This window comes from Sorex araneus, chromosome 1 (genome assembly GCF_027595985.1).
Source record: "Sorex araneus isolate mSorAra2 chromosome 1, mSorAra2.pri, whole genome shotgun sequence".
Classification (NCBI taxonomy): domain Eukaryota; kingdom Metazoa; phylum Chordata; class Mammalia; order Eulipotyphla; family Soricidae; genus Sorex; species Sorex araneus.
The window spans coordinates 145,815,676-145,839,366 of NC_073302.1; the positions used below are offsets into that span (position 1 = coordinate 145,815,676).

Genomic DNA, 23,691 nt, shown 5'->3' on the forward strand with positions numbered 1-23,691 from the left:
CTCTCTTTAATAGTGATTCGCAGTTTGTGGAAAGGAAAGCTTTGCTGAGTGTAAATGAAAACATGCGACAGAGGCTGTTATCTTTGAAATAGTGTTGTCTTTGAAGATTTTTTTATTTTTAAGGTCTAATATTAACATTATTTATGTATCCTTAATGATTGTAGGTCTTTTTTTTCTGTACTTTATTAACAAGTCAGATTTTTGCATTATGACTAAACTATAATGGGCAGTTTAACTGGGCTTACCTTAGGATATGCTATTAAACCTCTAGGTAACTATAAGATTCTGGGAAGAAAATGAGTACTCTGATGTTTTAAGTAAACATCCTTTATTTTTTTGTTACTGTTTTCTGTGTGTTTGTTTCTTTGGCTATACCTAACGATGCTCAGGGATCACTCCTGGCCACTGAGGGGCTGAGTGGACCATAAGAGTTGTGGGGGGTTGAACCCAGGCTGGCTGCATGCAGGGCATATGCCCTACCATCTGTACTACCTCCCCAGTCCTAGACATGTTTAGTTTTAGGTTTGTTCATATTCTTGTTTGCGAAATGGAAAATTGTAGCTTTTCAGATACATAAGATCGGAAATTCTGTTTCATGAAGACTAATATGGAACAGTTAAATCTGGATCACATAGGTAATTGCTGTTATTCTGTAATTTGATCAGGATTTGATTAAGCAGTAATCAGTGTTTCTAATTTTTGTCTTCCCGGTGTGGAGTGGGTAAAGCAAATTCATTTATGTGTATCAGAGAAACCCCTCTTAGAAAAGGAGAAAAATTTGATCAGATACTTCCCATGTTTGAAGCTGGCTCAGATTTCATTAGATCTTTATAAAACACAGCTTCCTCTTTATGGTCCCAGGGTGCAAAAATTATCGACAGAATCTTGTGAGAATAGACATGATTTACCTTGATACTGGTGTCAACATTTTAATACAATTCTAAATATTTTAATGTTCTGGTCTGTTCAAATTGTTAATGAAGTCAACTTTTTCCTGTACTTTTGGTCTTCTAGCAAGAAATAATGGCAAGTGAAATAATAATGGTTTTGTGATTGTTTTTGATTATTCTGTTTTTAGCTCTGTCAATCTCAGTGTGCTTTTGAAATTCATATATATTGTACAAGCATGTTTTGTAAGATATGGTGTATATTTGTGATATGCTAATATTTTCAATTTAGAATAAATCACTCCAACAATGCAATAGTAAAGCCCCCTGAGATGACACCTCAGGCCGCTGCTAAGGAATTAGAAGAAGTAATGAAGCGCGTACGTGAGGCTCAGTCATTTATCTCAGCAGCGATTGAACCAGGTAAGACCAACAGTGTTGTTACACAGGTTATAAAATTTAAGTTCATAGAACTGTAGAACTGGAAGGAATTTTAGAAATTACTTTGTTCAGTGCCTTCATTTTAAAAACAAGAAGACTGAAACTCAAGAAAGAGTAAGTGACTTATTAGTGTCAAAGGTCAAAGGACTGTTTAGTAAAAATGTTTTCTCAGGACACTGAATTGAGGTATACCGGTCTTAATTTTTTTAGTAGCAAAACTGCTCAAAGTTGATTTAAGACAAAGTACAGGTATTATTGTGAAGCTAGAGCAAGATTAAGCAAGAATGAAATGTTACTAGATTTACTTTGTTAATCAGTTTAATTTTAAAAATAGAAAAAAACTCATTTAGGAAAAAATACTATTTTAGTAAGATAAAGGGATGTCTATCCAAACTTACATAATGCTAATTAAAATAATTTAAAGTTCAGTCTAAAAGATATATGGTTTTATGTTTTCACACATTTTCTAAATTAGTACTTAGAATGTAAGCTTCACTTCTAGGAAAATAAATGGAGAGAGAATTTAAAATCAGTCATGAATTACAGACATGTTATAATCTTACGTTATGGCAGCAACAAAATATTACGAACAGCTGTTTATAATCATCTGGTTTATATGTACTGCTGCAGGGTGGCTGCACTCAACGAGTTTATGCAATGACTTTCTTGGATGTTTCTGAAGGATAATTGCACAGGAGGAGGATGTACAGAGAGTAGGCCCCTTGCACTATATGTGGTATATTCCACTTGTGCCTGATTATTAACTGGGATCTTTAGTTGTTCTGAGCTTACACTGCAAAGTGGTTTTTTCCTCCCAGAGTCTGGAAAGAGCACTGAAAGAAAAGGCGGTCGATCTCGTTCCCATACCCGTTCAAAATCCAGGTCTAGCTCAAAATCCCATTCTAGAAGGAAAAGATCAGAGTCAAAACACAGGTAAGACTTTCTGTTGTATTTTAACGTTTTTGTTTAGTATTTAAAATAGTTAAGATTTTCTGAGTGTCTTTTCCCTGTGTGTCAGAATTTAGAGATTTCAGTGGTGTTTAACTGGAAAATAGTTTACCATTAAATACTGATTTAATTACAATACTACAGAAGAATGAAATATTACCTAATTTTTGATGCTTCAACTTATTTTCATGTTTAAAAGTTGATTTTCTATAGTTAAGATGCCTTTCCCCCCATTTTTCTAGGAGCAAACCAGTCTGTAGAAAGACAGGAAACATTAAGGCTCCTTATGGAGAAAGGGAAACAATTTTATAGTTCTGAATTTGCAACTTTTGATTTTTCCTCTGTGCCTCCCCTAGAGGTGCTCTGGGGCTATGCCTGACTTGGTGCAAGGCCTAGTGCTGTGGCCTGGGATTGAACCTAGGCCCCCTCCTGTGTGTGGAGTTTGTGCTCTCTAGCCCTGTGCGCCGTCTTCCCCACTCACTTGCAGTCCCCTTGGTCCCTTCCCCCACTTCAGGGGCTAAGGACTACTACCCTAGATCTTAGTTCCACGTAGCTCCCTGTCTCCAAAGTCATGAGTAAATGGAAGCACTTTATAATTCTACTATTTAAAAAAATTTTTTTTTTCCATGCTGAAAATCCGTCCCAGGACTTCACACATTCAGGACACATGTGCTCTACCAATGAGCCACATCCTCGGCCCGCAGATAGGGCACTTAAGTCTTCAGTTTTCTCCACGAAAACGTCTTTCCTTCTTTGGGACCAGTAACTTGTAGATTTAGCTCCAAATTTTGTGCTTAAGCTTTTTTTTTTTTTTCCCTTTTGGGTCATACCCGGCGATGCACAGGGGATACTCCTGGCTCTGCACTCAGGAATTATTCCTGGCGGTGCTCAGGGGACCATATAGGATGCTGGGTATCGAACCTGGGTTGGCCGAATGCAAGGCAAACACCCTACCCACTGTGCTATTGCTCCAGTCCCGGTTGTGCTTAAGCTTTGTTTCTGTTCTGTTTATGTTACTCTGAGCTGGTTCTATATTTTTAATTTTCTTTTCCTTTTAATTTGTTTTGTGTATGGTGTCAAGGGGGCCTCAGTGTAGGCTTGCCAATGCCATTTTATTTAGAAATGCCATAATCATGTGTAAAGTTTATAATCGTTAAGCTGTATTAATAAAATGTGAAAATACATATAGTGGATTTTAATTGCTTGCTTTATGTTCTAGTCATTTATGTGGGGAAAAGGATGCATGCCTGTCTGTAGGAGGTGTAAGGTATTTGAGAAAGAGTTTGAGGGGAGGAATGGATCATATGTTACCTAATCTTAGCGATTTGTTTTTGTCTTTTTCTTTCTTGTTATGATCCAAGGAGATTGAAGCAATGGATTTGGAAAATAAAGTCTTTATTTTTACTGAGTCTAGTAAACTCTAATTGCAGCTCTCTATTGGTGTATACTTCTCACTTATTTGCTTGCAAAAATTTCAGGGGATATGATTTTACTCTCTTTATCCAAGGACTTAACATTAACAGTCAGGCAAATTCAAAGTGAAGAAATCGTTTATGTACAAGGAATGTAAGATAGCTTGGCAGAATTGAAGAAAGAAGTGGTTGAGCAACAGTTGTATTGGACTGAGGGTATATATTTAGTATTAAAATATTATATTGTATTTCCATAGTTAACGGATATAGTGAAGGTAAAAGAGATGAAGGAAGCAAAGTCCAGCTAAAGAATAATGTCTTTGGGGAAAAAAACAAACCACTGATGGTCTGGATCATCTGTTTCTGAGATTATAAGAGTCTTGCTCTAAATATAGTATACTTTGAATCTAATATAAACTCATTTTCTAAGGCAGGAAAAAACAAAACTTGATTAACATCACTTTGCATGATATCTGTAAGGACAGATCTGTTTTTGGTTTTTAGTGTCAGTTTATCCAAAGATTTTTCGGTTTTTATGTTAAAGTTTATTTGCATGTTTATCTTTTCAAAGGTTAGTGGGAAAGGGTAATTCAGGCTAAACTGAAGTTTGCTAGTTTTTGTTTTTATTCATAGGGCGAGATCTCTCAGTACTAGATTTCTTTGGAGGGTGTGTCAGAGCCTTACTCTAGACATAGTTACTTTGTTTCTTGTGTGTATCTTTCTTACCCAATGCAAGTAGAAACACATTTATCTTTGAGTAAATACACTAGAAGAGGCTGGGTTCTGTTTAAAAGGGGAACCACCTATGAGCGGGTGATTTTGTGGGAACTGGCAAAGCCCCCCACCTTCAACCCCCACGGTGGAGAGGGAGGAGGAGGGCGGTTATTTCTTGGCTTGCCCTGCTAGTGGGATTTGATACTCTCAGTTTTGGCTCCGATGCTGTCTCTTTTCCTTGTCATTGTCAGATGCTGCTTTCTAGAGCCGCCTTCTCACTCATGCTCTGGTTTCTCCTTATCTAAGAAGGGAGAAATTGTCACTAGGACCTTGGCTAGGAATTTGGGGGGACGGGTGTGAGGGTGTTTACTACTTCTCTACATTTTTTAACGTGTTTTTTTCATAGGGACAGTGTTAGAAAAGGTGGGTAGAACTTTATCTTAAAATTAAGTAACCTTTACAGACCAGCATAGGAAATATAAGGCATTTTCTAATTGTTTTAATTGGAAACAACTGACTTACAAATGAACCTGATGCAACATAACGGTAAGTTGCCCTTTATTTACAGTTAATTTATAAATGCAGTCTTGCATGTTATGCAAAGATAAGAACTGGTTACAATAGCTCATATTTTAATCTTTGGTTTGATTTGCATTTGAATTGAAGATTTTGACACTCTTAATTAGAAACCTTGTAGACTAATGTATATGATACAGAGGAATTGAAATAGTTAATGTTAAAATTAAAATATTTATTCTTTGATGGCTATCATAGTCCAAGAATTTATAGAGTAAGGTGGGAAGCCAAGTAACTGATTTTTATATTACTATTATTTATTTATTTGTATTTTTGCTTGGTCAGTAGGTTTATTACTCTTTGTAAAATCTCCATTAAAAAAAAAATTCATGGTTTGATTTTAGCTCTCAGCAGCCCGCTTATATATTTTCATTTATTTTGTTTTGGGTCACACCCTGTGATGCTTAGCAGGGGTTACTCGGGTCTGCACTCAGGAATTTCTCCTGGCAGTGCACAGCGTGGGGGAGGAGGAGACCATATGGGATGCCAGGGGTCAAACCTGGGTTGGCATATGCAAGGCAAGTGTCCCACCCATTGTGCTATCTGTCTATTCCCTGCCTAATTTTTATTTATTTATTTTGCTTTTTGGGTCACACCTGCCAATGCACCGGGGTTACTCCTGATTCTGCACTCAGGAGTCACCCCTGGCAGTGCTCAGAGGACCATATGGGATGCTGGGAATCGAACCCTGGTCGGCCGCGTGAAAGGCAAACACCCTACCAGCTGTACTATTGCTCCAGCTCCCTAAATTTTTTTTAAAGGACTTTCTTTAAGATGGAAATTATTATTTTGAGGAAAACAAAAATTACATTCTTAAAGCTAAGTTAACTTATTTTTGTGAAGATTTGAATAAATGCATAGAAGCATTAGCCCTTTGAAACATTCTTATACAGCTGAAATGTATGTCATATCTAAATATAAAAACTGAAACACTCATTAATTACTATTAATGTCTGTATATGAACTAAAACTGATGTAAGTTTTGAAGTTTTTTTCTGTTTCTCAAGTCTTTTGGGAAAAGAAATTTTGAACTAGATGATATTTCCTAGGTCACTCCCATAGGTGCTTGGTACCACCCAGGGCCAGACCCTGTGGTGCTTGGGGCACCAGGGAACAGCTAGGATCTCGCACCTGCGAGGCATGTACTCTACCCTTTATGGCAGATCTCTGGTCTGACCTCTGAAGTTGCTGGTGATAAAGATTTCAACAAACTGTTATCTTCTTGGTTTAAAAATGAGCTATTAGGCTAGGAGAGAGTTCAGCTTGTGTAGAAAACCTGCTTGGCAAGTGTGAGGCCCTATGTGTGACTCCTTATGCTGCAAGGCCCCCTGAGCACCGCCCATTGTGACTGCTGGCTCCCTAGACTGGCCATGTGCAATCCCTGTAATTTAACAAAAGCTGTGGAATTCAGATAAATGTGTTAGTTTTAAATTCATGTCAAAAAAGAAAAATTAGCTCTTGAGAAACAAATTTTCACTAACCGAAAATGAATTGAAAAGCAAGATTTTTATTACTGAAAATGATTTGGAATGTTTTCTGGTTTCACCGCATACTATAAGCATCGGACTTGTTTTTCTTTTAATGAAATTCAGCTTAGGGGCTGGAGTGATAGCACACCGGGTAGGGCGTTTGCCTTGCATGCGGCCAACCCAGGTTCAATTCCCAGCATCCCATATGGTCCCCTGAGCAACACCAGGGGTAATTCCTGAGTGCAAAGCCAGGAGTAACCCCTGTGCATTGCCGGGTGTGACCCAAAAAGCAGAAAAAAAAAAAAAAAGAAATTCAGCTTAAATAATGTAAGCAGGTATTACTCCTAGCAGGGCTCAGGAAACTATATGGGGTGTCAGGGATTAAACCCTGGTTGAATGCATGCAAGGCCAAGCACCTTACCTGCTGTACTAACTCTCCAATCCTCGGGGAATTAACATTTTTAAGTTCTTACTCTGTGCCAGAGACTGCTGGACATTTTCCACATGTTATTTAATCCTCATGATAACTCAAGGAGGTGCCAGTGTAGATGAAGGAACTCAGGCTTAGAGAAGTTAAGTGATTGGCTGAAATTCTCACAGCTAATGTGAGACAGAGCTGACTGTTAGAGCCAGATTGTTTGACTTCAAAGGCACGGAGACTTGGTCAGTTCTGTTATTTTAGCTGTGTACATTCTGTTCTATTATATTTTAATATAGTTCTAACAAAAATACTACATTATATGAGCAATTATTTCTCTGGGGAAAAGTCTAGAGAATTTTAGGGTTGGAATATCAGTTTCTTTCACTAATTAAGGTTTTTTTTTTTTAAATAGCTATGTTTATGTAGTTATTAAATCAAGGCTTGCAAATCCAGTATTTGATTATATCTGGCCTTAGCTCATAAATAATGATGTCCACTTTCTTCTCTAGCGTAATCATTGGTACTGTGCTTTTTTAAATTTTTTATGTAGGGGCAATCAACAGTCTGCCCCTTTAGAAAATGATGAATCATGAAGGTACTATTTTCTCTCAAGGCAAGTTGTAACCACAAGTAGTTCCATTTCAGGAAAGTCTACTGCCCAATCAGAATCTTTATAAGTCAGCCCAAAGCATTACATGATAAATAATAAGTAGTAGTAAATACTGTCAGTATATATACATTTTAAAAATCTTAAAAAAATTTTAAAAAATTGTACGAATAGTTTTGACATTCTAAAAATTTATTTTGCTTTAGGAGTAGATCTCATAATAGATCACGCTCAAGACCAAAAGATAGACGAAGATCTAAGAGCCCACATAAGAAGCGCTCTAAATCCAGGGAGAGACGGAAGTCAAGGAGCCCGTCGCATTCACGGTGAGTGTTTTGTGGTTCTGTGAAAAATCTGCTATGATGTGTTGTGCTTACTTGGTTTTATTGACACACATCCTAGTGTTGGGTACTATGCTTTTAGTGAGATTAGTGAAGCTTTTTTCTGTTTTAGCAATGAATAACTGCTCACTGTTGATTTGATTCTGATAGTCATTCTGGCACAGAAAGGTTCCAAACTAAGCCTCGCCAGTTGTTTCAGTAACTTTATATATCAGAGTTCTGTAGAAATTTGTATATGATAACTATGCAATTACACATTCTTGTATGTTGATAATTGTTGAGAAGAAGGAAGGTTCTTTTGGGGGAATAGAATTACTTTAGTTGTGAATTTATTTTTGTTTATTTTTAAAGGGACAAGAGAAAGGACACCCGAGAAAAAAACAAGGAAAAGGAAAGAGTCAAAGAAAAAGATAGAGAAAAGGAAAGGGAAAAAGAGAGAGACAGGGAAAAGGAACGAGAAAAGGAAAAAGAACGGGGTAAAAACAAAGATAAAGAGCGGGAAAAAGACAAGGAAAAGGACAGAGAAAGAGAGCGGGAGAAAGATCATGAAAAAGACCGAGACAAAGAGAAAGAAAAGGAACAGGACAAAGACAAAGAACGAGAGAAGGAAAGATCCAAAGAGATAGATGAGAAAAGAAAGAAGGATAAGAAATCCAGAACACCACCCAGAAGCTACAATGCCTCCAGAAGATCTCGTAGTTCCAGCAGGTTTGATCATGTTTATCATTTTTCCAAGTTGTTTACTCTAGAAGGGGAAAGATTATTCTGTAGTAGCATAGAAAACATAATGTTAGCATTTTCTTCTAATTGCAGAGAGCAAATTTCTCTGGTATAGGGATTGTTATTCCAGTATTGGTCTTATGTGGAGAATGGTATTATTTGGCAAAAATAATTTGAAAAAGGGTTTTTTGTTTGTTTTGGTTTTGGTTTACATCCACCAGTGCTCAGGGCTTACTACTGGCTCTGCACTCAGGGATCACTCCTGGCAGGCTCATATGGGGCTCTGCAGATTGAACCCAGGTCAGCCATGTTCAAGGCAAATGCCCTACCTGTAATACTTAATGCTCCAGCCCCAAAATAAGTTGGAAAGTTTTACCACTCTCTTTTTACTTATGGGGCCAGCAACAGTTGCCATTTCTGCTGCTGCTCTCTTCCACTTCATCCTGGAGGGAGAGATGATAGGAACATTTTTTTTCTTTTCTTTTCTTTTCTTTTCTTTTCTTTTCTTTTCTTTTCTTTTCTTTTCTTTTCTTTTCTTTTCTTTTCTTTTCTTTTCTTTTCTTTTCTCTTCTTTTCTTTTCTTTTCTTTTCTTTTCTTTCTTTCTTTCTTTTTTAGTATAGAAGAATTAATCTGAGACTTCTATAGTTCTTAAGAATAGGTGGTGACTTGTAATATCAAAACGATTTCTAGGGCCAGAGCAGTGGTTATAGGAGGTAAAGTGCTTGTGTAAGTAGGTAAGATCAGCTGAGCCTGGTTTGATCTCTGGCACACATGTGGTTAGGTGTCATGTTGAGCATAGACAGCAATAGCTCCTGAGCACCACTGGGCGTATCATCCTCTCCCCCAAACAAAACAAAACAAAAAGATAATCCATTTTGTTATCTAACTCACTATTTTTGTTTTATTTTGAGGGAGAATGATCTTATTTTACCTGGCAGTCTTAGCTCAGCACCAAAAAGGCTCATCCCTGAGTTTCGTGAAACAAGCATTTTTATGCATCACCTATCAAAACAAGACCATGACCAGTGACAGCTTTGTGATAGCCTGACATTGTTTGTAACACCCTGTCATCTGGGGTTGTGGATCCAGTTATCTGCAGCTACAAGTGCTGCAACTGCAGCTTGCTCTGTCCTTAGGCCCCACTGAGGTTAGACAACAGCTTCTGCAGAGGGATTTTCCATTTTCCATCACATCTCTACCTATGTCCCAAGTACCCAGGAACTGGAGAAAGGATGCTTTCTCAGTCTCTGTGCCCAGCTAAGTTGACTATAGCAAGTTTTTTTTTTTTTTTAAATTTATTAGTGAATTACTGTGAGGTACAGTTACAGACTTACAACATTCGTGCTTGCGTTTCAGTCATACAATGTTTGTACCCATCCTCCACCAGTGCCCATTTCTACCACCAATGGTCCCAGTATCCCTCCCACCGCCCCCACCCCATCCCCTCCACCCACCCCGCCTCTGTGGCAGGACATTCCCTTTTGCTCTCTCTCCTTTTGGGTGTTGTGGTTTGCAATTGAGGTATTAAGTGGCCATCACATGTTCGGTCTGTAGTCTACTTTCAGCCCACATCTCCCATTAGCAGGCCCTCCTAATACCCTTTACTTGGTGATTCCTTCTCTGTCTGAGCTGCCTTTTCCCCCAGCATGCGAGGCTGGCTTCTAAGCCATGAAGTCATCCTCCTGATACTTATCTCTACTATTCTTGGGTGTTAGTCTCCCACTCTGTTACTTGATTTTCCACAAATGAGTGCAATCTTCTGTCTGTCCCTCTCTTTCTGACTCATTTCACAATAAGTTGTTTTTGTTTTGAATCAAGAAGGTTTTCATTGAACCTATTTAGAAAGATGTTAGAGGAGAAAGGGAGAGTGTGGTCAAGAGATGGCGCCTTTTTCTTCAGAATGGAAATAAGCAGAGTCCGAGAGATGCTACAGAGAGATGTGCTCAAGGGAGAACAGCACAGTCTTGAGACCAATCCTCTGAGCTAATGTTTACTGTTTTCTTGTTTTGTTTTTGTCTTTGGGCCACAACTGGAGGTTCTCAGCACTTACTCCTGGCTCTGTGCTAACCACCAGGGATCACTCCTGGTGGTTCTGTGGACCATATGGGATATTGGGGATCAAACCTGGGTCGGTCGCATGCAAGGCAAATTTCCTACCCACTGTACTGTTGCTCTGGCCCATTGCTTTTTTTTTTTTTTTTTTAAATGAATAGTATTTCGTCAGTTTTAGGGATTTGATTATTTTTTTCAGGAGATTTTCTCAATTTACTAATAGGTATACTGCCACCAGGTGGCAGTGGCTTGCCATTGCAGAGCTCAAAGTGAGCATTTGTAACTCCAGGTGATCTAAAATTCCAGATGATACCTTGACTATATAAATGGAAATTCCTAACACGTTCAGTCTCTTTAAAATACTAAAAGAATGTATTTTAGTAAGTTTTGAGCTTTTCGAAGATTAACAGTTGGAATGGGGTATGGTTTTAAAAAATGGGGTATGGTGACAAAAGGATTTATACCCTCCCTTTAAACTTTGTGTTCTAATATTTTATTTTCCTCCTTTTGGGAGGTGGCATAGGTGAAAATGCTCAGGTGCGGGGGCTGGAGCGATAGCACAGTGTGTAGGGCATTTGCCATGCGGCCAACACTGGTTCAATTCCCAGCATCCCATATGGTCCCCTGAGCACCACCAGAGGTGGTGCAGAGCCATGAGCAACCCCCATGCATTGCTGGGTGTGACCCCAAAAACCAGTTCTCAGGTGTTACTCCCAGCTCAGTGCTCAAGAGTTGTTCCCACTTGGGGCGGGGAAATCCTGGTGTCTGGTATTGAGCATGGGCCTCCTGCCTGCAAAGCACGTCCATCAACCCTTTGGCCTGTCTCCTTTTTTCCTTTGTTCTTCTGCCAGGGGTTGCCTTTTCATTCCTGCCAAGTCACATTCTGGCTTTTCATTTTTTTGGGGGGGTTGCTGTTTGGGTCCTACCCAGCGATGCACAGGGGTTACTCCTGGCTCATGTACTCAGGAATTACTCCTGGCAGTGCTTGGGGGACCATATGGGATGCTGGGAATCGAACCCACATCGGCTGTGTGCAAGCAAACGCCCTACCCACTGTCCTATTGCTCCAGCCCTTTAATCTGCTTTTTTAAAGAAAAAATTGATGTTTAAAAGAACTAAAGGAAGATCTTTAATTTCTCAGAGTTGGACCAGAGTGACAGTACTTGGTGTAAGGTGCCCACATTGCGAACAGTGTCACTGTCAGGGCTATAGAGGCAGTACAGAGAGCGGAGCACTTACCTTGCATGTAGCCAACTCATCTTTGATCTCCATCACCCCATATGGCCCCCTGAGCATCACCCTTGTGGCCACAAAATCGGGTGGGGGTGGGGAAGTACACAGTTACTGTCAGTAAAGATGAAACTGAGATATTAAAGCAGGGAAAGTCTTTTGAATACCTACTATGTGCTAGACAGTATGCTTTATAGCTAATATCCTAAAGTCCCCATAACCACACTTCAGGACTTGAATTATTTCCATTTTCCACTTGGAAAAACTGAGGCCCAGAATAAGTAATAGGACCCCAATTTAACAGCTGGTGTAGTATTAACATGTAAATCCAAGTCTCACCAACTCCAGTTACCAGCTTTATACTATAGCTGGTCACTTCTTTCTCAGTAATTGGCATTCTCTGTTGCTGTCTATTCAGTTTTGACTTATACTGTCATGTGATACATTGACTAATAAAGAGTTAACACTGATAGGGCAGAATCTTTTTTATGCAAAGTGATTTTCTAAAGCTTTGAAGTAAAGTACTTTGGATTCTTTTCTGCCATTGAATGACATTGGTTGAATGTATTACAAGTATATAACTTGCATTTAGTCTAAAGTATAATTTTGGACTACCTTGGAAACTGGGTAGTAAACAAGAACCTTAGGTGGTATTGGCTATGTGTTTTGAAAGTTCTTGGGCTCCTTTTACTCTTTATCATATACAAAATAGCAAAAGTATGTATAGTTTCAGTTTTATAAGTGAAAATCGTAGACAGTATTTGTCTTGAACATTAGCTTTTACATTTGTATGACCACTGATTATTAGAGATGGTTGTGAGACAAATCATTAGTACACCTGTCATTTAATAAGTAATCCTCATACCTTATTATCCCCTTAATTACCGGACTTTTTGTTCTTCTACCATACCAGGTGGTGCTCAGGACTTTTTTTAAAAGATTTTTTAATTAGTGAATCACCATGTGGGTACAGTTACAGATTTACACATTTTCGTGCTTGTGTTTCCGTCATACAATGTTTGATGTTCGAGAATCTACCCCTCCACCAGTGCCCATTCTCCTTCACCAATGAACCCAGTATCCCTCCCACCCAGTGCTCAGGACTTATTCGTCACTCTGTGCTCAGGGATCACTCCTGTCAGGGATGGGGGACTGTACATGGTGCCATGGATAGAGCTTGGGTTTTCCATGTGCAGGGCAAGTGTCCAACCCACTCTGCTATCTCCAGTCCAAATTATGGACATTATGAAATTCATTGTTTCTAAGTTGATCACCCTTATAGCTAGAGTATGTTTCAGTTCACTGATATGCCAAGCCAAATAGCTTATTGTTTGTTTTGTTTTGTTTTGGAGGAATTACTCCTGCTCTGCACTCAGGAATTACCCCTGGCGGTACTCAGGGAACGATATGGGGATGCTGGGAATTGAACCCGGGTCGGCCGCATGCAAGGCAAAACGCCCTACCTGCCATGCCATCGCTCCAGCCCCCTCAGGGTTTATTCTTTTTTTTTTTTTTTTTTTAATTTTTTTTATTGAATCACCAAGTGGAGGGTTACATAGTTCTCAGGATTATGTCAGTTATACAATACTCAAACACCCTTCCCTTCACCAGTGCCCATCTTCCTTCACCAAACCCCCCACTATATCTGCCGCCCCCTCCCACCTCCCCAGTCCCCACCCTTGGGGATAAGCTTTATCTCGATTACATTCCATGTTTCAACACACAACTCACTACCGTTGCTGGGGTTTCCCCCCCAAAAGAAAAAGACAGTCCTATTGCCAAGGAAGCATTTGATAGTTCTCCATTGCTAAGAATATAGAGATATTAAGTCCCGCTGTTTGTTACATAACTTTTCTTTTTCCCCCTTGCCCCGCGCCACCGAGTTCACGCCTGTTTAGTAATTGCCACGCTGTCTGACAAAGGGAAAAAATCCGAAGAGGATGGTTATTTCCCATCATCAGCCGGCGTGGGGCTCTGGCTTAGTTGATAGTCTAGTAGAGTGTCTGCAAGCAGTTTCTGGACCCAAAGGTCTTGTGCTGGTATCGGCTCCGGCTCGAGATTCCACCAGCGTCCCGCTGTTCCATGTACATAATTTTTCCCCTTATATCCCATTCCCATGCCACCAGGTCTGTTTGCTTAATGGACATCACACTATGTTTGATGCCACTCCGCTTTTCTTCCCGAGAAAGAAGGATATTTCTTCTCAGCCGGCGTGGGGATATAGCTTAGTTCAGTCTAGAGAGATGGCTACCACTTTGATTGCCTTCAATATTTCAGCAAAAGACTTACTATTCTTGTTAGAATCTCCCACAAAAGTCCGACCCATTAAGAAGGAACCATTACATATTGCTGATACTAAGATGACATTAGGTTTTGGGTTTCTGTATAAAGTCCAGGGAAAGTACAACCAAAAATAACATCACTATAAACTTTTACCCTTTTATGGTGCTCATAAGATGGAGAAACCTAGAGAGAAGTTCGGCGTCTCCATTTTGCACTCAGGAAGCCTTGGACCCTGTGCTGTGCTCGGGAGGAAGGGATTGAGAGAGAGAGGTTAAAAGAATTGGGGAATTCCCGGTTTCCACTCTCGCAACCCGCCGTGGGGCTCCCATCCCGTGCCGGAATTAGTTCAGTGGGCTGCTTGGAGTCCAAGGGCGCACTTTTGGGTTCTTCCATCATGCTCGATCCACAGCACGGCCCAAAGGAACGCACAGTGGGGGAGGTGGGTTTAAGTATCTATCTGCGGTGGGCGGGGGTCACCGCCCCCGCCCTCCTGGGGTCTCCCGCGCGCGCATCCTGGTTCAGCTGGCTCGGCGTCTCCATTTTGCACTCAGAAAGCTGTGGCCCCTGCGTGCAGGTTGCTGGCGGGCTGCTGGTGTCCAAAGCAGCTCCCTTGTCTTCCTCAGTCATACTGGGGCTGCAGGCACGGCGAAGTCTCAGGGTTAATTCTTGGCTGTCCTTAGGGATCACTTCTGTTGGGCTTGGAGCACCATATGATGCTAGGGATCAAACCCAGGCCAGCTGTGTGTGCAAGGCTGTATTGTCACTCCAGCCCCAATTTTTAGTAACACTATTTAATAAAGAGTTGAGTTTTATATATATAAATATATAGTTTGTTTTTATATAAATATATTTTATATATGGTATAAAATATACATAGTTTTATATGTAAAATATATTAAAACACATATAAATACACATATATAGTTACATATAAATATATATGGCTTTATGTACAAAATCCCAGGTTTTAACTTTCTAGTTCTTAGCATTTTGTGTACTAATTTCCCATTAATAGAACAGTAATTGTGAAATGTGAGTAAAACAGTTTTTTCTGTAATATGAATTAGTACTGTTCTGAATTTTTTTTAACTCTGTGATCCCACATAGCTGTGCTTATGAACTACTTTTGATTTTGTGCTTGGGGGTGCAGGGATTTGCTGTCATGATGTTCTGTGAGGATATTATCCGGTGATTGCTGGTAATCAAGCATGAATTGCGAATGCTAAACTCTTTAAGCTATTTTCTCAGCCTTCTGAGATGTTCTGGATACTTGGGTCTAGAAGTGTACATTTTATAAGCTCACTTATCTCTCAGTTCTTTTGTTACCTTGTTATAAAACATTCCACAGTGGGGCAGCAAGGAGCTACATACTGTGATTCAGGATCTGATAAGTAAAAATCTGATTTAGATACTAAGAATATGTGTAACTTAAGGGAATCTAAAGCAGCCATTAGTATTTTTCTGCTCAATTATTGTTCATACAAACCAGATGACAGATTTCTTTTCTATAGGAATTCTGAAATATTTTTTTTAATCTGTAAAGTTTATGATTCTTTTTTGGGGGATTGCAAGACCTGGTAGCACTCGGCTACTCCTGACTGCTCAGGGGTCCTTTTGTGATGTTGGGGATCAAACCAGGCCTTGGGGGCCTTAATGTCTAAGCTGTCTTTCCAGCCTCTCTGGTTTATGATTTGGCCTGCACTTTAAAAAGCATGAGTGTAAAACTTTTCTAAAGAACGCTCTTCTCTTGAAACATTAAGGACATTTGCTTTTGTATATTTAAATTACCCTTTGTTTGCAGTTCAGAGCTTTAAATTATTTATCGCATTTTATTATTTACATTGCTGTTCTTTTAAAAGACTGACCAAAAACCTTTGATTTTTTTTTTCCCCTCCCAACCCCACCCCCAGGGAGAGGCGGAGGCGGAGAAGCAGGAGTTCTTCCAGATCACCAAGATCATCAAAAACCCTAAAAAGGAAATCTTCCAGGTCTCCATCACCTAGGAGGTAGGAAGGAAGCATATGCTAGTGCCAAGAACCAGTCAGGGGTGAAATCTTTCAGTTGATGTTTTTGTTTTCGGGGGGTGCCACACCCAGCTATGATCATGGCTTACTCTTTGCTCTGTGCCGAGAGATCATTGGCTTCTTGATGTGGTGCCAGGAACAAGCCTGGGTCAGCTGCTTGCAAGGAAGCGTCCTAGTCCCGCCTGCTCTGCTAGCACTCTAGCCTCTTCAATTGACTTTTGAATGTTACAGGTTGCGTGAGTAATATGTAATACATCTGTGTGGCTCAGAACTCAAAACAGTATAAAAGGCACATTCATAGGTCTTAGAGTACAACCGTTATGAGTGTATCAGAAGGACATGAGACACAATCGTTATGTGAAGTTCCAAGTTAAGCTAGTTCATTCAGCTTTGCCCGGGAGCCACATCTGGTTCTTTATCTTTTTCATTCTTTTTTGTTTATTTTGTTTCACTTTGAAAAGGTGGGTGAGAAAACACTGTATTTGACCTCATTTTCAGTAGGTAAATTAATTTCTAATATTTAAAAGCTAACAATCTTTAATTATTTCTTGCAAATACAGAGTGGCCCCTGGGGAAGGAGTTTGTATTCCATTTGTGAAAGTTATTGGGGTGTTGTGGATAAAGTGGATAATGATGTGGAACTGTTACTTGCTGAAACCATGTATTATGCCAAGTTACAATTCATTAATGTTAGCTAAGAATATGTTGTCTACATTACAGTAGGACTTTAAATTTTAGGAGTTGACATGTTGCTAATGTTCTTATAGCCGAAATAAAAAGGATAAAAAGAGAGAAAAAGAAAGGGACCACATCAATGAAAGAAGAGAAAGAGAACGTTCAAATTCTACAAGGAAGAGTTCTAATGATAGAGATGCAAAGGAAAAATTGGAGAAGAACAGTACTTCACTTAAAGTAAGCAACAGTTAACTGGTTGTTCAAATAATTGAAATAGTTCGTTCGTTAGATTGGTGTCATTTTAGATAAAAAAAAAAATCTTCAGAACCAGTGTCCTATATGTAGCTGGAGTCTTTAATATTTTTTTATTATAATCATTTTAATACATTTTTTAAACTAAAATTTTGAAGGGGTAATTGAAATGTAAATGATTATATTTCTTTAGAGAATCACAGTAACATACAGTAAGAGAAACTTTAGACTATATATAGGTAACATATTTGATTTTGTACGAAGATTTCCACTAGAAGCTGTTTTTCTCAATTTTAGCAAATTTGAAAGGTTTTCTTGTCACTGGTTTTGCAGTACATACTAAAGTTAGGCTTATTCGGAGGTCTGGCTGGAAGCTTGCCAGGTTGTGGGTGGAGGATGCAGGGAAGGGCACTCAGGACAGAGAAGGGACCTCTAGGACAGTGATAGTTGGAAACAATCATTCTGTCAAGAATTGAGTTACCTTCTGAAAGGAGTTAAAGTGACATATTTTATAACCTTTCAGCATCTATCTTGCAGACCATAATGATAAAGAGAGAAGTATCTGCTATAGAGGCAGGCTGGGGGTGGGGGGTTGGCAGGAGGGAAACTGGGGACATTAGTAGTAGGAGGGGTATTGGAACATGGTATGACTTTGTAACTTTATAACTCATGGTGATTCAATTAAAAAAAATCAAAAGAGTAAATAAAGCTAGGCTTGTTAAATTGGGTTAATTAATCGAAAAATAAATTCCACTATGCAAGTTCTGTTGGGGCGGGCGGAGCTTTGGTATGCATTTAATTTAATTTTATTTATTCCTTCCCTCCACCCCCAAATCAAGGGTTTGCTCTTGCTTTTTGGGTCATACCTGGCTCTGCATTCAGGAATTACCTCTGGCGGTGCTCAGGGGACCATATGGGATGCTGGGAATCGAACCCGGGTCAGCCATATGTAAGGCAAACGCCCTACCTGATGTGCTATCACTCCAGCCCCACAAGGGTTTTTTTCAGAACTGAATGGAGCAAGGATTTTTTTGGTACTTTTGTAAGATAGAGTGGAAGTCACTTGTTTTAGTAGAACTAAGAAACCACATTTCCCATTACAGATGAAGTACCTTGTCCTTCAGTTTGTTTTCTCTAGAGAGTGGAATACACTTTAAATACTTGCAAAGTACATTAATTTTACTTCACTGGGAATTTGGAAATCAGTTTTATTTTGGAGTTCTCATCTTGCAGTTTTATTTACTGATAATAATAGAGGCTTATCATTGTCAGTAACATTGATGACCTCTGTTGAATGCTATTACACATACTATCATTACATTCAGATTGTCCTTGAAGCTGAGGGCAGAATTTGGCCTTTTTCTTTTAAGATTGTTTTTGGGCTACACCCAGCAGTGCTAGAGACGGGGTCCATCTGCTCTGTGTTGTGGTTTGCTTCTGGTGGTGCTCTGGGTACTGGGTTGTGCAGGGATGGACCTGGGCCTCCTGGGTGAACTGCATGGAATCAGACCTTGAGCCATCCCCCAGTTCCTGGAATGTTTTACTTTTACTAGGAGGAATAGACTTTTTTGCTGCTTTTCTTTATTTTGCCTTTCTGATGTCCAAATCACAGATCTCTCCTGTCATCTTCAGGAGCTATATTACTCATTTGGTATAAATGCTCCAGGTTTTCAAGTTAATAACCAGCAGTTATTCTATACTTTCTTAGCATCTTGGAAAATGTCTTTTCCTATTGTGTTTGTGTTTATTTATTTATTTTGTTTTGGGGTGCCAAGCATTAAACTGAGAGCCTCCTACATGTAAGTGCTCTACAGCTGAGTCATATTCCTGACCCATAGTTTGATTCTAATTTCTGTTGAGCATTATGAGAGGTATACAGAACATAGTTTTTGCAAAGCTTACTAATATGAAAAGATAATGAGGGAAAATAATCAGTTTTTAATTAGAGATAAAACCTGCACACTTTAGCCATAACCAGATGTAATAGTAAGAAAATACTAAATGTATATTTTATTTTATTTTTATTTTTTTTTAATATTTTTAATATATATATTATGGAGAAATACAGCTCTCACTGTCCCAATTTTATTAAAAGCAATCTGGCTAGAAAAATATATTATTTTCTAAATCACATTGTTTTATCATTTGTCTAGCTTTTGGAAAAGAAAAATTAGAGAACATTTCCTTTTGTTATACTAGGATTTTGATTATTTTATTTTTACATCCATCAAACAGGATAATAAACCTCAGATAAAATCTGATGAAAAAATAATGATAATTAAATAAAATTAAATGTATATTTTAATATTTATTTTAGGAAAAGGAGCACAATAAAGAACCAGATTCAAATGTGGGCAAAGAAGTAGAGGATAAGGATGCAGCAAGGACTGAGGAAAACAAAGTACAGCAGAATGGGAATTGTCAGCCAAATGAAGAGAGCCTCTCTACCAAATCAGAAACAGTATAGAAGTGACAAATGCACCTCTGAAAACAACGCTGGAATGAAATCCAAAGCTTTTAATTCTCTCAGCAAGATGTTAAGCAGTGAAGAAACCCAGTTGAACAGAAAGATGGGAACAGCTTTCCTGATTTTTAGGAGACTCTGTGCCATCTTGTTACTGAGTAAGAAAATTAAGCATGGACGTCTTGAAAATAACAGATGTTACTCAAACTCTTCATCTTCTAAAATCTTCCATGGTGGCGGACACACATGTCATGTGGTTTGTTAGTGTTTGCCAAAAAACTACAGATAAACAGAACATAAAAGATCTAATATTACACTATCCATAAAGACTGGAGATAAACGAAGGTTCTTTAAAAAAAGATGCTAGTTACTGAATTTTGTATTGTTTTGCTTTCTTTTTAAATTTCAATATATACAGATTGATGATGTGCTTGAAATCGGTGCAAATATATACACACCCTTGTAAGTGCAGAATATGTAAGACGTTTTATTATTACTTAACAGAATTTACAGTGGTTGTGTTAAATTTTCACTATTGTGTTTCTTTTTGCTCACGGTCGAGGCAAGTTTTTCTTTAAAATAGTTTTACAGATAAAAATTGCTTTAATAAGTGGATTAAAAGAACAACTGACAATGCATGCTACTGTTCTCTTTCAAAGGGAAGAGCAACTGTGTTGAATACTAACAGTGCATTAGTATTCATTGTTTAGAATCATTGGGTCTCCCCACACAGTAAGCATTTCATTTTGAGTTTTCTTGACATTTCAAACCTTATTATGAATAATACTGCAGTGTATTTTGTCAGCTGTAGATGGCTAAGGTGCCATTATAAACAAAACAAAACCCGAGTTTTCAAAATGGGCTATGGGAGCACAAGCTAAAGCTTCAGTGCCTTCTACAACATGGTATACTGTTTTTCTAGAATTTTATATATGGTATTCATTCTCAGTTCGTGGAATTTAGATGGTTATTCCTTTCACTCCCATAGAGAAGTGTGCAAGTAGTATTTCAGAAGAGCTTATTCCATCTTATAAAGAGAGGGAAGTCCTGTTTCCAGCAATGAATTTAATGATTAAAACAACAGTGCTGTTTTGGGACCATCAGTTTTATACTGTGATAATTAAAAATGAAGCATGTTCTTATTTTACTTAAAATCAGAGTAGTAAATCCTTCAGTTGTCTATTTTTGGATGGCCTTAATTATTACCTTCAATCATTATTTCATAAAGTGGTTGTATGGTTGGTTGTCCTACACTTAACAGTATGTTCACCTGAGTTTAAAAATATAGGTCACCTGTTCTTAGACTCACTTTTTGCAGAAAGTATGCAAGTAGTAAAATGACAACATTGCTAATATTTTCCCAAAAAACTTAATTCATAGTTGAGGAACTTTTCATCATTATAATTCAAAAAGAGATGCTTTTAAATTAGCATATTATTTTGAAATTAAGTATAATTATTCTCATGCATTCTGTTACAATCAAATTACTCAGTTGCCTTACCTCATGGGAAGAGTGAGTTAGAGATTTGAAAAAAGCTTAGTGGCACATTGGTTACTTGGTTCCAACTTGAATTTTCTTTTAATGTTGATGATACTGTTGAAAGTATTTGGTGGTAAATGAAAAGAATTGTCCTTGTTACAAGTAATGAAGTTTGATTATGAAGCTGCTTAATTACTCCTCCTGTTTTCAGAATTACTGTTTTTCCAACCCCTCCCCCTTTTGTCACTGTATATATTAAAATTTTTGAAGATGCTTTACTATGTAAAGTATAAATGGTCATTGTAATCATTCAGCCACATACGGTTGGCTGGTAAACAGCTTATTTCTGATACTAGGATGCTTGGGTGCACATGGAAAGATTGAAGGAGTGCGTGTCTTGCATCAACAACTGTCTTATTTATAATATGTAAGTAGAATAGAGCAAATGTTTGGATCTTTGTTATTTTTAGTACCATTTCTCTAATAAAGCTAAGTATTTCAGAGGAAAGTATTTGTTTATGCGTTTCCACACAGCCTTAGTTTTATTATCTTGTTTCAGAAATTGTTTTGCATGGAGAGTACATGTTTCTGTGGTGTCTATAAAACAATCATTAAAAGTCTGAGTCATTTTCTGTACCCTTAACTTTTTTTTTAAATGTTGGTAATTAGCATATTTAATTTGGTTCCTGCTGTTATTTTTCTTGCTGATATATATTCACTTTTAAAATGATTAAAATAATTTTTAAAGACTTATTTGTAAAAGTTGAACTTAGGTAAAAAATACAGGAGAAAGTGAAATCATTTTTAAAACGGGCTTAAGCAAAAATACCAGGGTGTAGAAGTATAGGGAGAGGATGGGGTAGGGGTGTTTGTGGGTAAAGAGGCTATACATGTATCTTTTTATTGACTTAATAAGTGTTAATATCTTTTTTGTTTTCTTTCAAGGTATTTTGTGTTTTCTTTTATGTATTACCTCTTTTTCTTTATCCCAGATAGATGTCAGGAAACCTTGAGGTAAGGCCAAGAATGTAGTCATTTTACACTTGTTACCTTCTGTAATTATCTTTTTCAGCTTAATTATACAGAGAGTATACTCTCTTCTTTAAATTGTAGTTGCTGTTCATCATTTTAGAACAATTCTGTTGGTCCTCTTGTTCTTTCTTTCAGCAGTGCACACTGAACTGGTAACATAAGATCCTTCATAAGCTAGAGAAAACAAGTATAGATCTGTCTATAATTGTAAAACTAGTCAGGTTGTGGTTTTTCTATTCAAAATTATTTTTTCAGGGGATTTAATATTAATTTTCAGCCATGTCAGAGGCTTAAATTTTGACATGCTTAATTAAATTAAAAACTGACATAGTTGATAGTTTTTGGTCACTAAAATAATTTCTTTTGTGTTAATAGTCATTATAGAATCCTCATTTCTACATATATGTTGCTATCTTAAATCTCAAATAAACAACCTTAATTCAAATTGACGTCAACTGAGTGTGTTCAGATATAAGGATTATGATGTGTAGTAATAGGCTTTTGAAAGTTTTAAGATATTCTATTAGAAATAATGTCATTTTGATTTAAATCGTGTGTGCGTGTGTGGTGCTGGTTGTAGAACCCAGGACTTTCACACGTATAAGACAAGTGCTCTTCTGCTGCACTGTATCCCTGGTCTGACTGAATCTTTAGTAGCTGAATTAGGAATAATGAATGGTTTGGGAAAGGTGCATTGAGTAACAACACTTAAGTGAGTTATTTCTTATATTTTCAATAAAATAATCATGTGGCTTATAAAATAGTCATTTCTATAAAGTTACGTTCCTTATGTGTTTTAGAACTTTTTTTAATTTTTACTACCTATCTACTTAGTATTTTCTTGTGTTTACTAATGTAATCACTTGAAATTGTTTATTTTCAAATTTTAAAAGTTAATGCTCTTAAAAAGGGCTGAATTATATTTCTGGAAACAGGAGTTGAGTATAAATGTAATAAAAGAATCTTTTAAAATAAAATTAACTTCCCTCCTTAATCTTGGGTTTTTTAGTGAATTTATTTTTCCTAAATACATTTTTATTGGTTGTTCTGCTCAAAAATGGATATATTGTTTTAAAGATAAAGTATATTGGTGATCTGGGTTCATATTTTATTAGGTTGGATTTAGTAACTAATAGCTAGATTTCATTCCATTTTAAGGTACTTGTGTGTAGTTTCTAGGAATTTATTACAGTTGGTTTATGACATTTTCTTAGTTTATTGTTTAAAAGCTAGTTTTCAGCCCATTGCCTTTTATTTTGTATCTAGCTAACAATTTCCTTTAAAGTAAAATTTCATTGATTTACTGTTAGTTTATAGAGCTACACTTCATACCTCTGTGTAGGTATGTCTGCTAGTTCAGGGAACACACCACCAATGTTTTTTGTTTTTTGTTTTTGTTTTTTTGCTTTTTGGGTCACACCCAGCGATGCACAGGGGTTAATGCACAGGGGTTACTCCTGGCTCTGCACTCAGGAATTACCCCTGGCGGTGCTCAGGGGACCATATGGGATGCTGGGATTTGAACCCGGGTCGGCCGCGTGCAAGGCAAACGCCCCTACCCACTGTGCTATTGCTCCAGCCCCACACACCAATGTTTTAATGCCCATTTCTCTAGTGTGATATCACTCTGCTTTCCTTTCACTTTAACCATAACTTTCTGAG

General features: G+C 37.9%; 1 protein-coding gene across 2 annotated transcripts in view; it reads left to right on the forward strand.

Annotated features, from left to right (window-relative positions):
- The window catches only part of SREK1 (splicing regulatory glutamic acid and lysine rich protein 1), a 47,401-nt gene extending 24,378 nt beyond the window's left edge, over positions 1-23,023 (forward strand). For both annotated transcript variants that reach the window (XM_055123952.1, XM_055123962.1), the window contains 7 exons: positions 1,180-1,310; positions 2,147-2,261; positions 7,682-7,801; positions 8,168-8,524; positions 16,013-16,108; positions 16,894-17,038; positions 19,371-23,023. In XM_055123952.1, the coding sequence (XP_054979927.1) occupies positions 1,180-1,310; positions 2,147-2,261; positions 7,682-7,801; positions 8,168-8,524; positions 16,013-16,108; positions 16,894-17,038; positions 19,371-19,520 (1,114 nt within the window). In that variant the 3' untranslated portion in view covers positions 19,521-23,023. The remainder of the gene's footprint in view (positions 1-1,179; positions 1,311-2,146; positions 2,262-7,681; positions 7,802-8,167; positions 8,525-16,012; positions 16,109-16,893; positions 17,039-19,370) is intronic.
- The last annotated feature ends 668 nt before the right edge of the window (positions 23,024-23,691 follow it).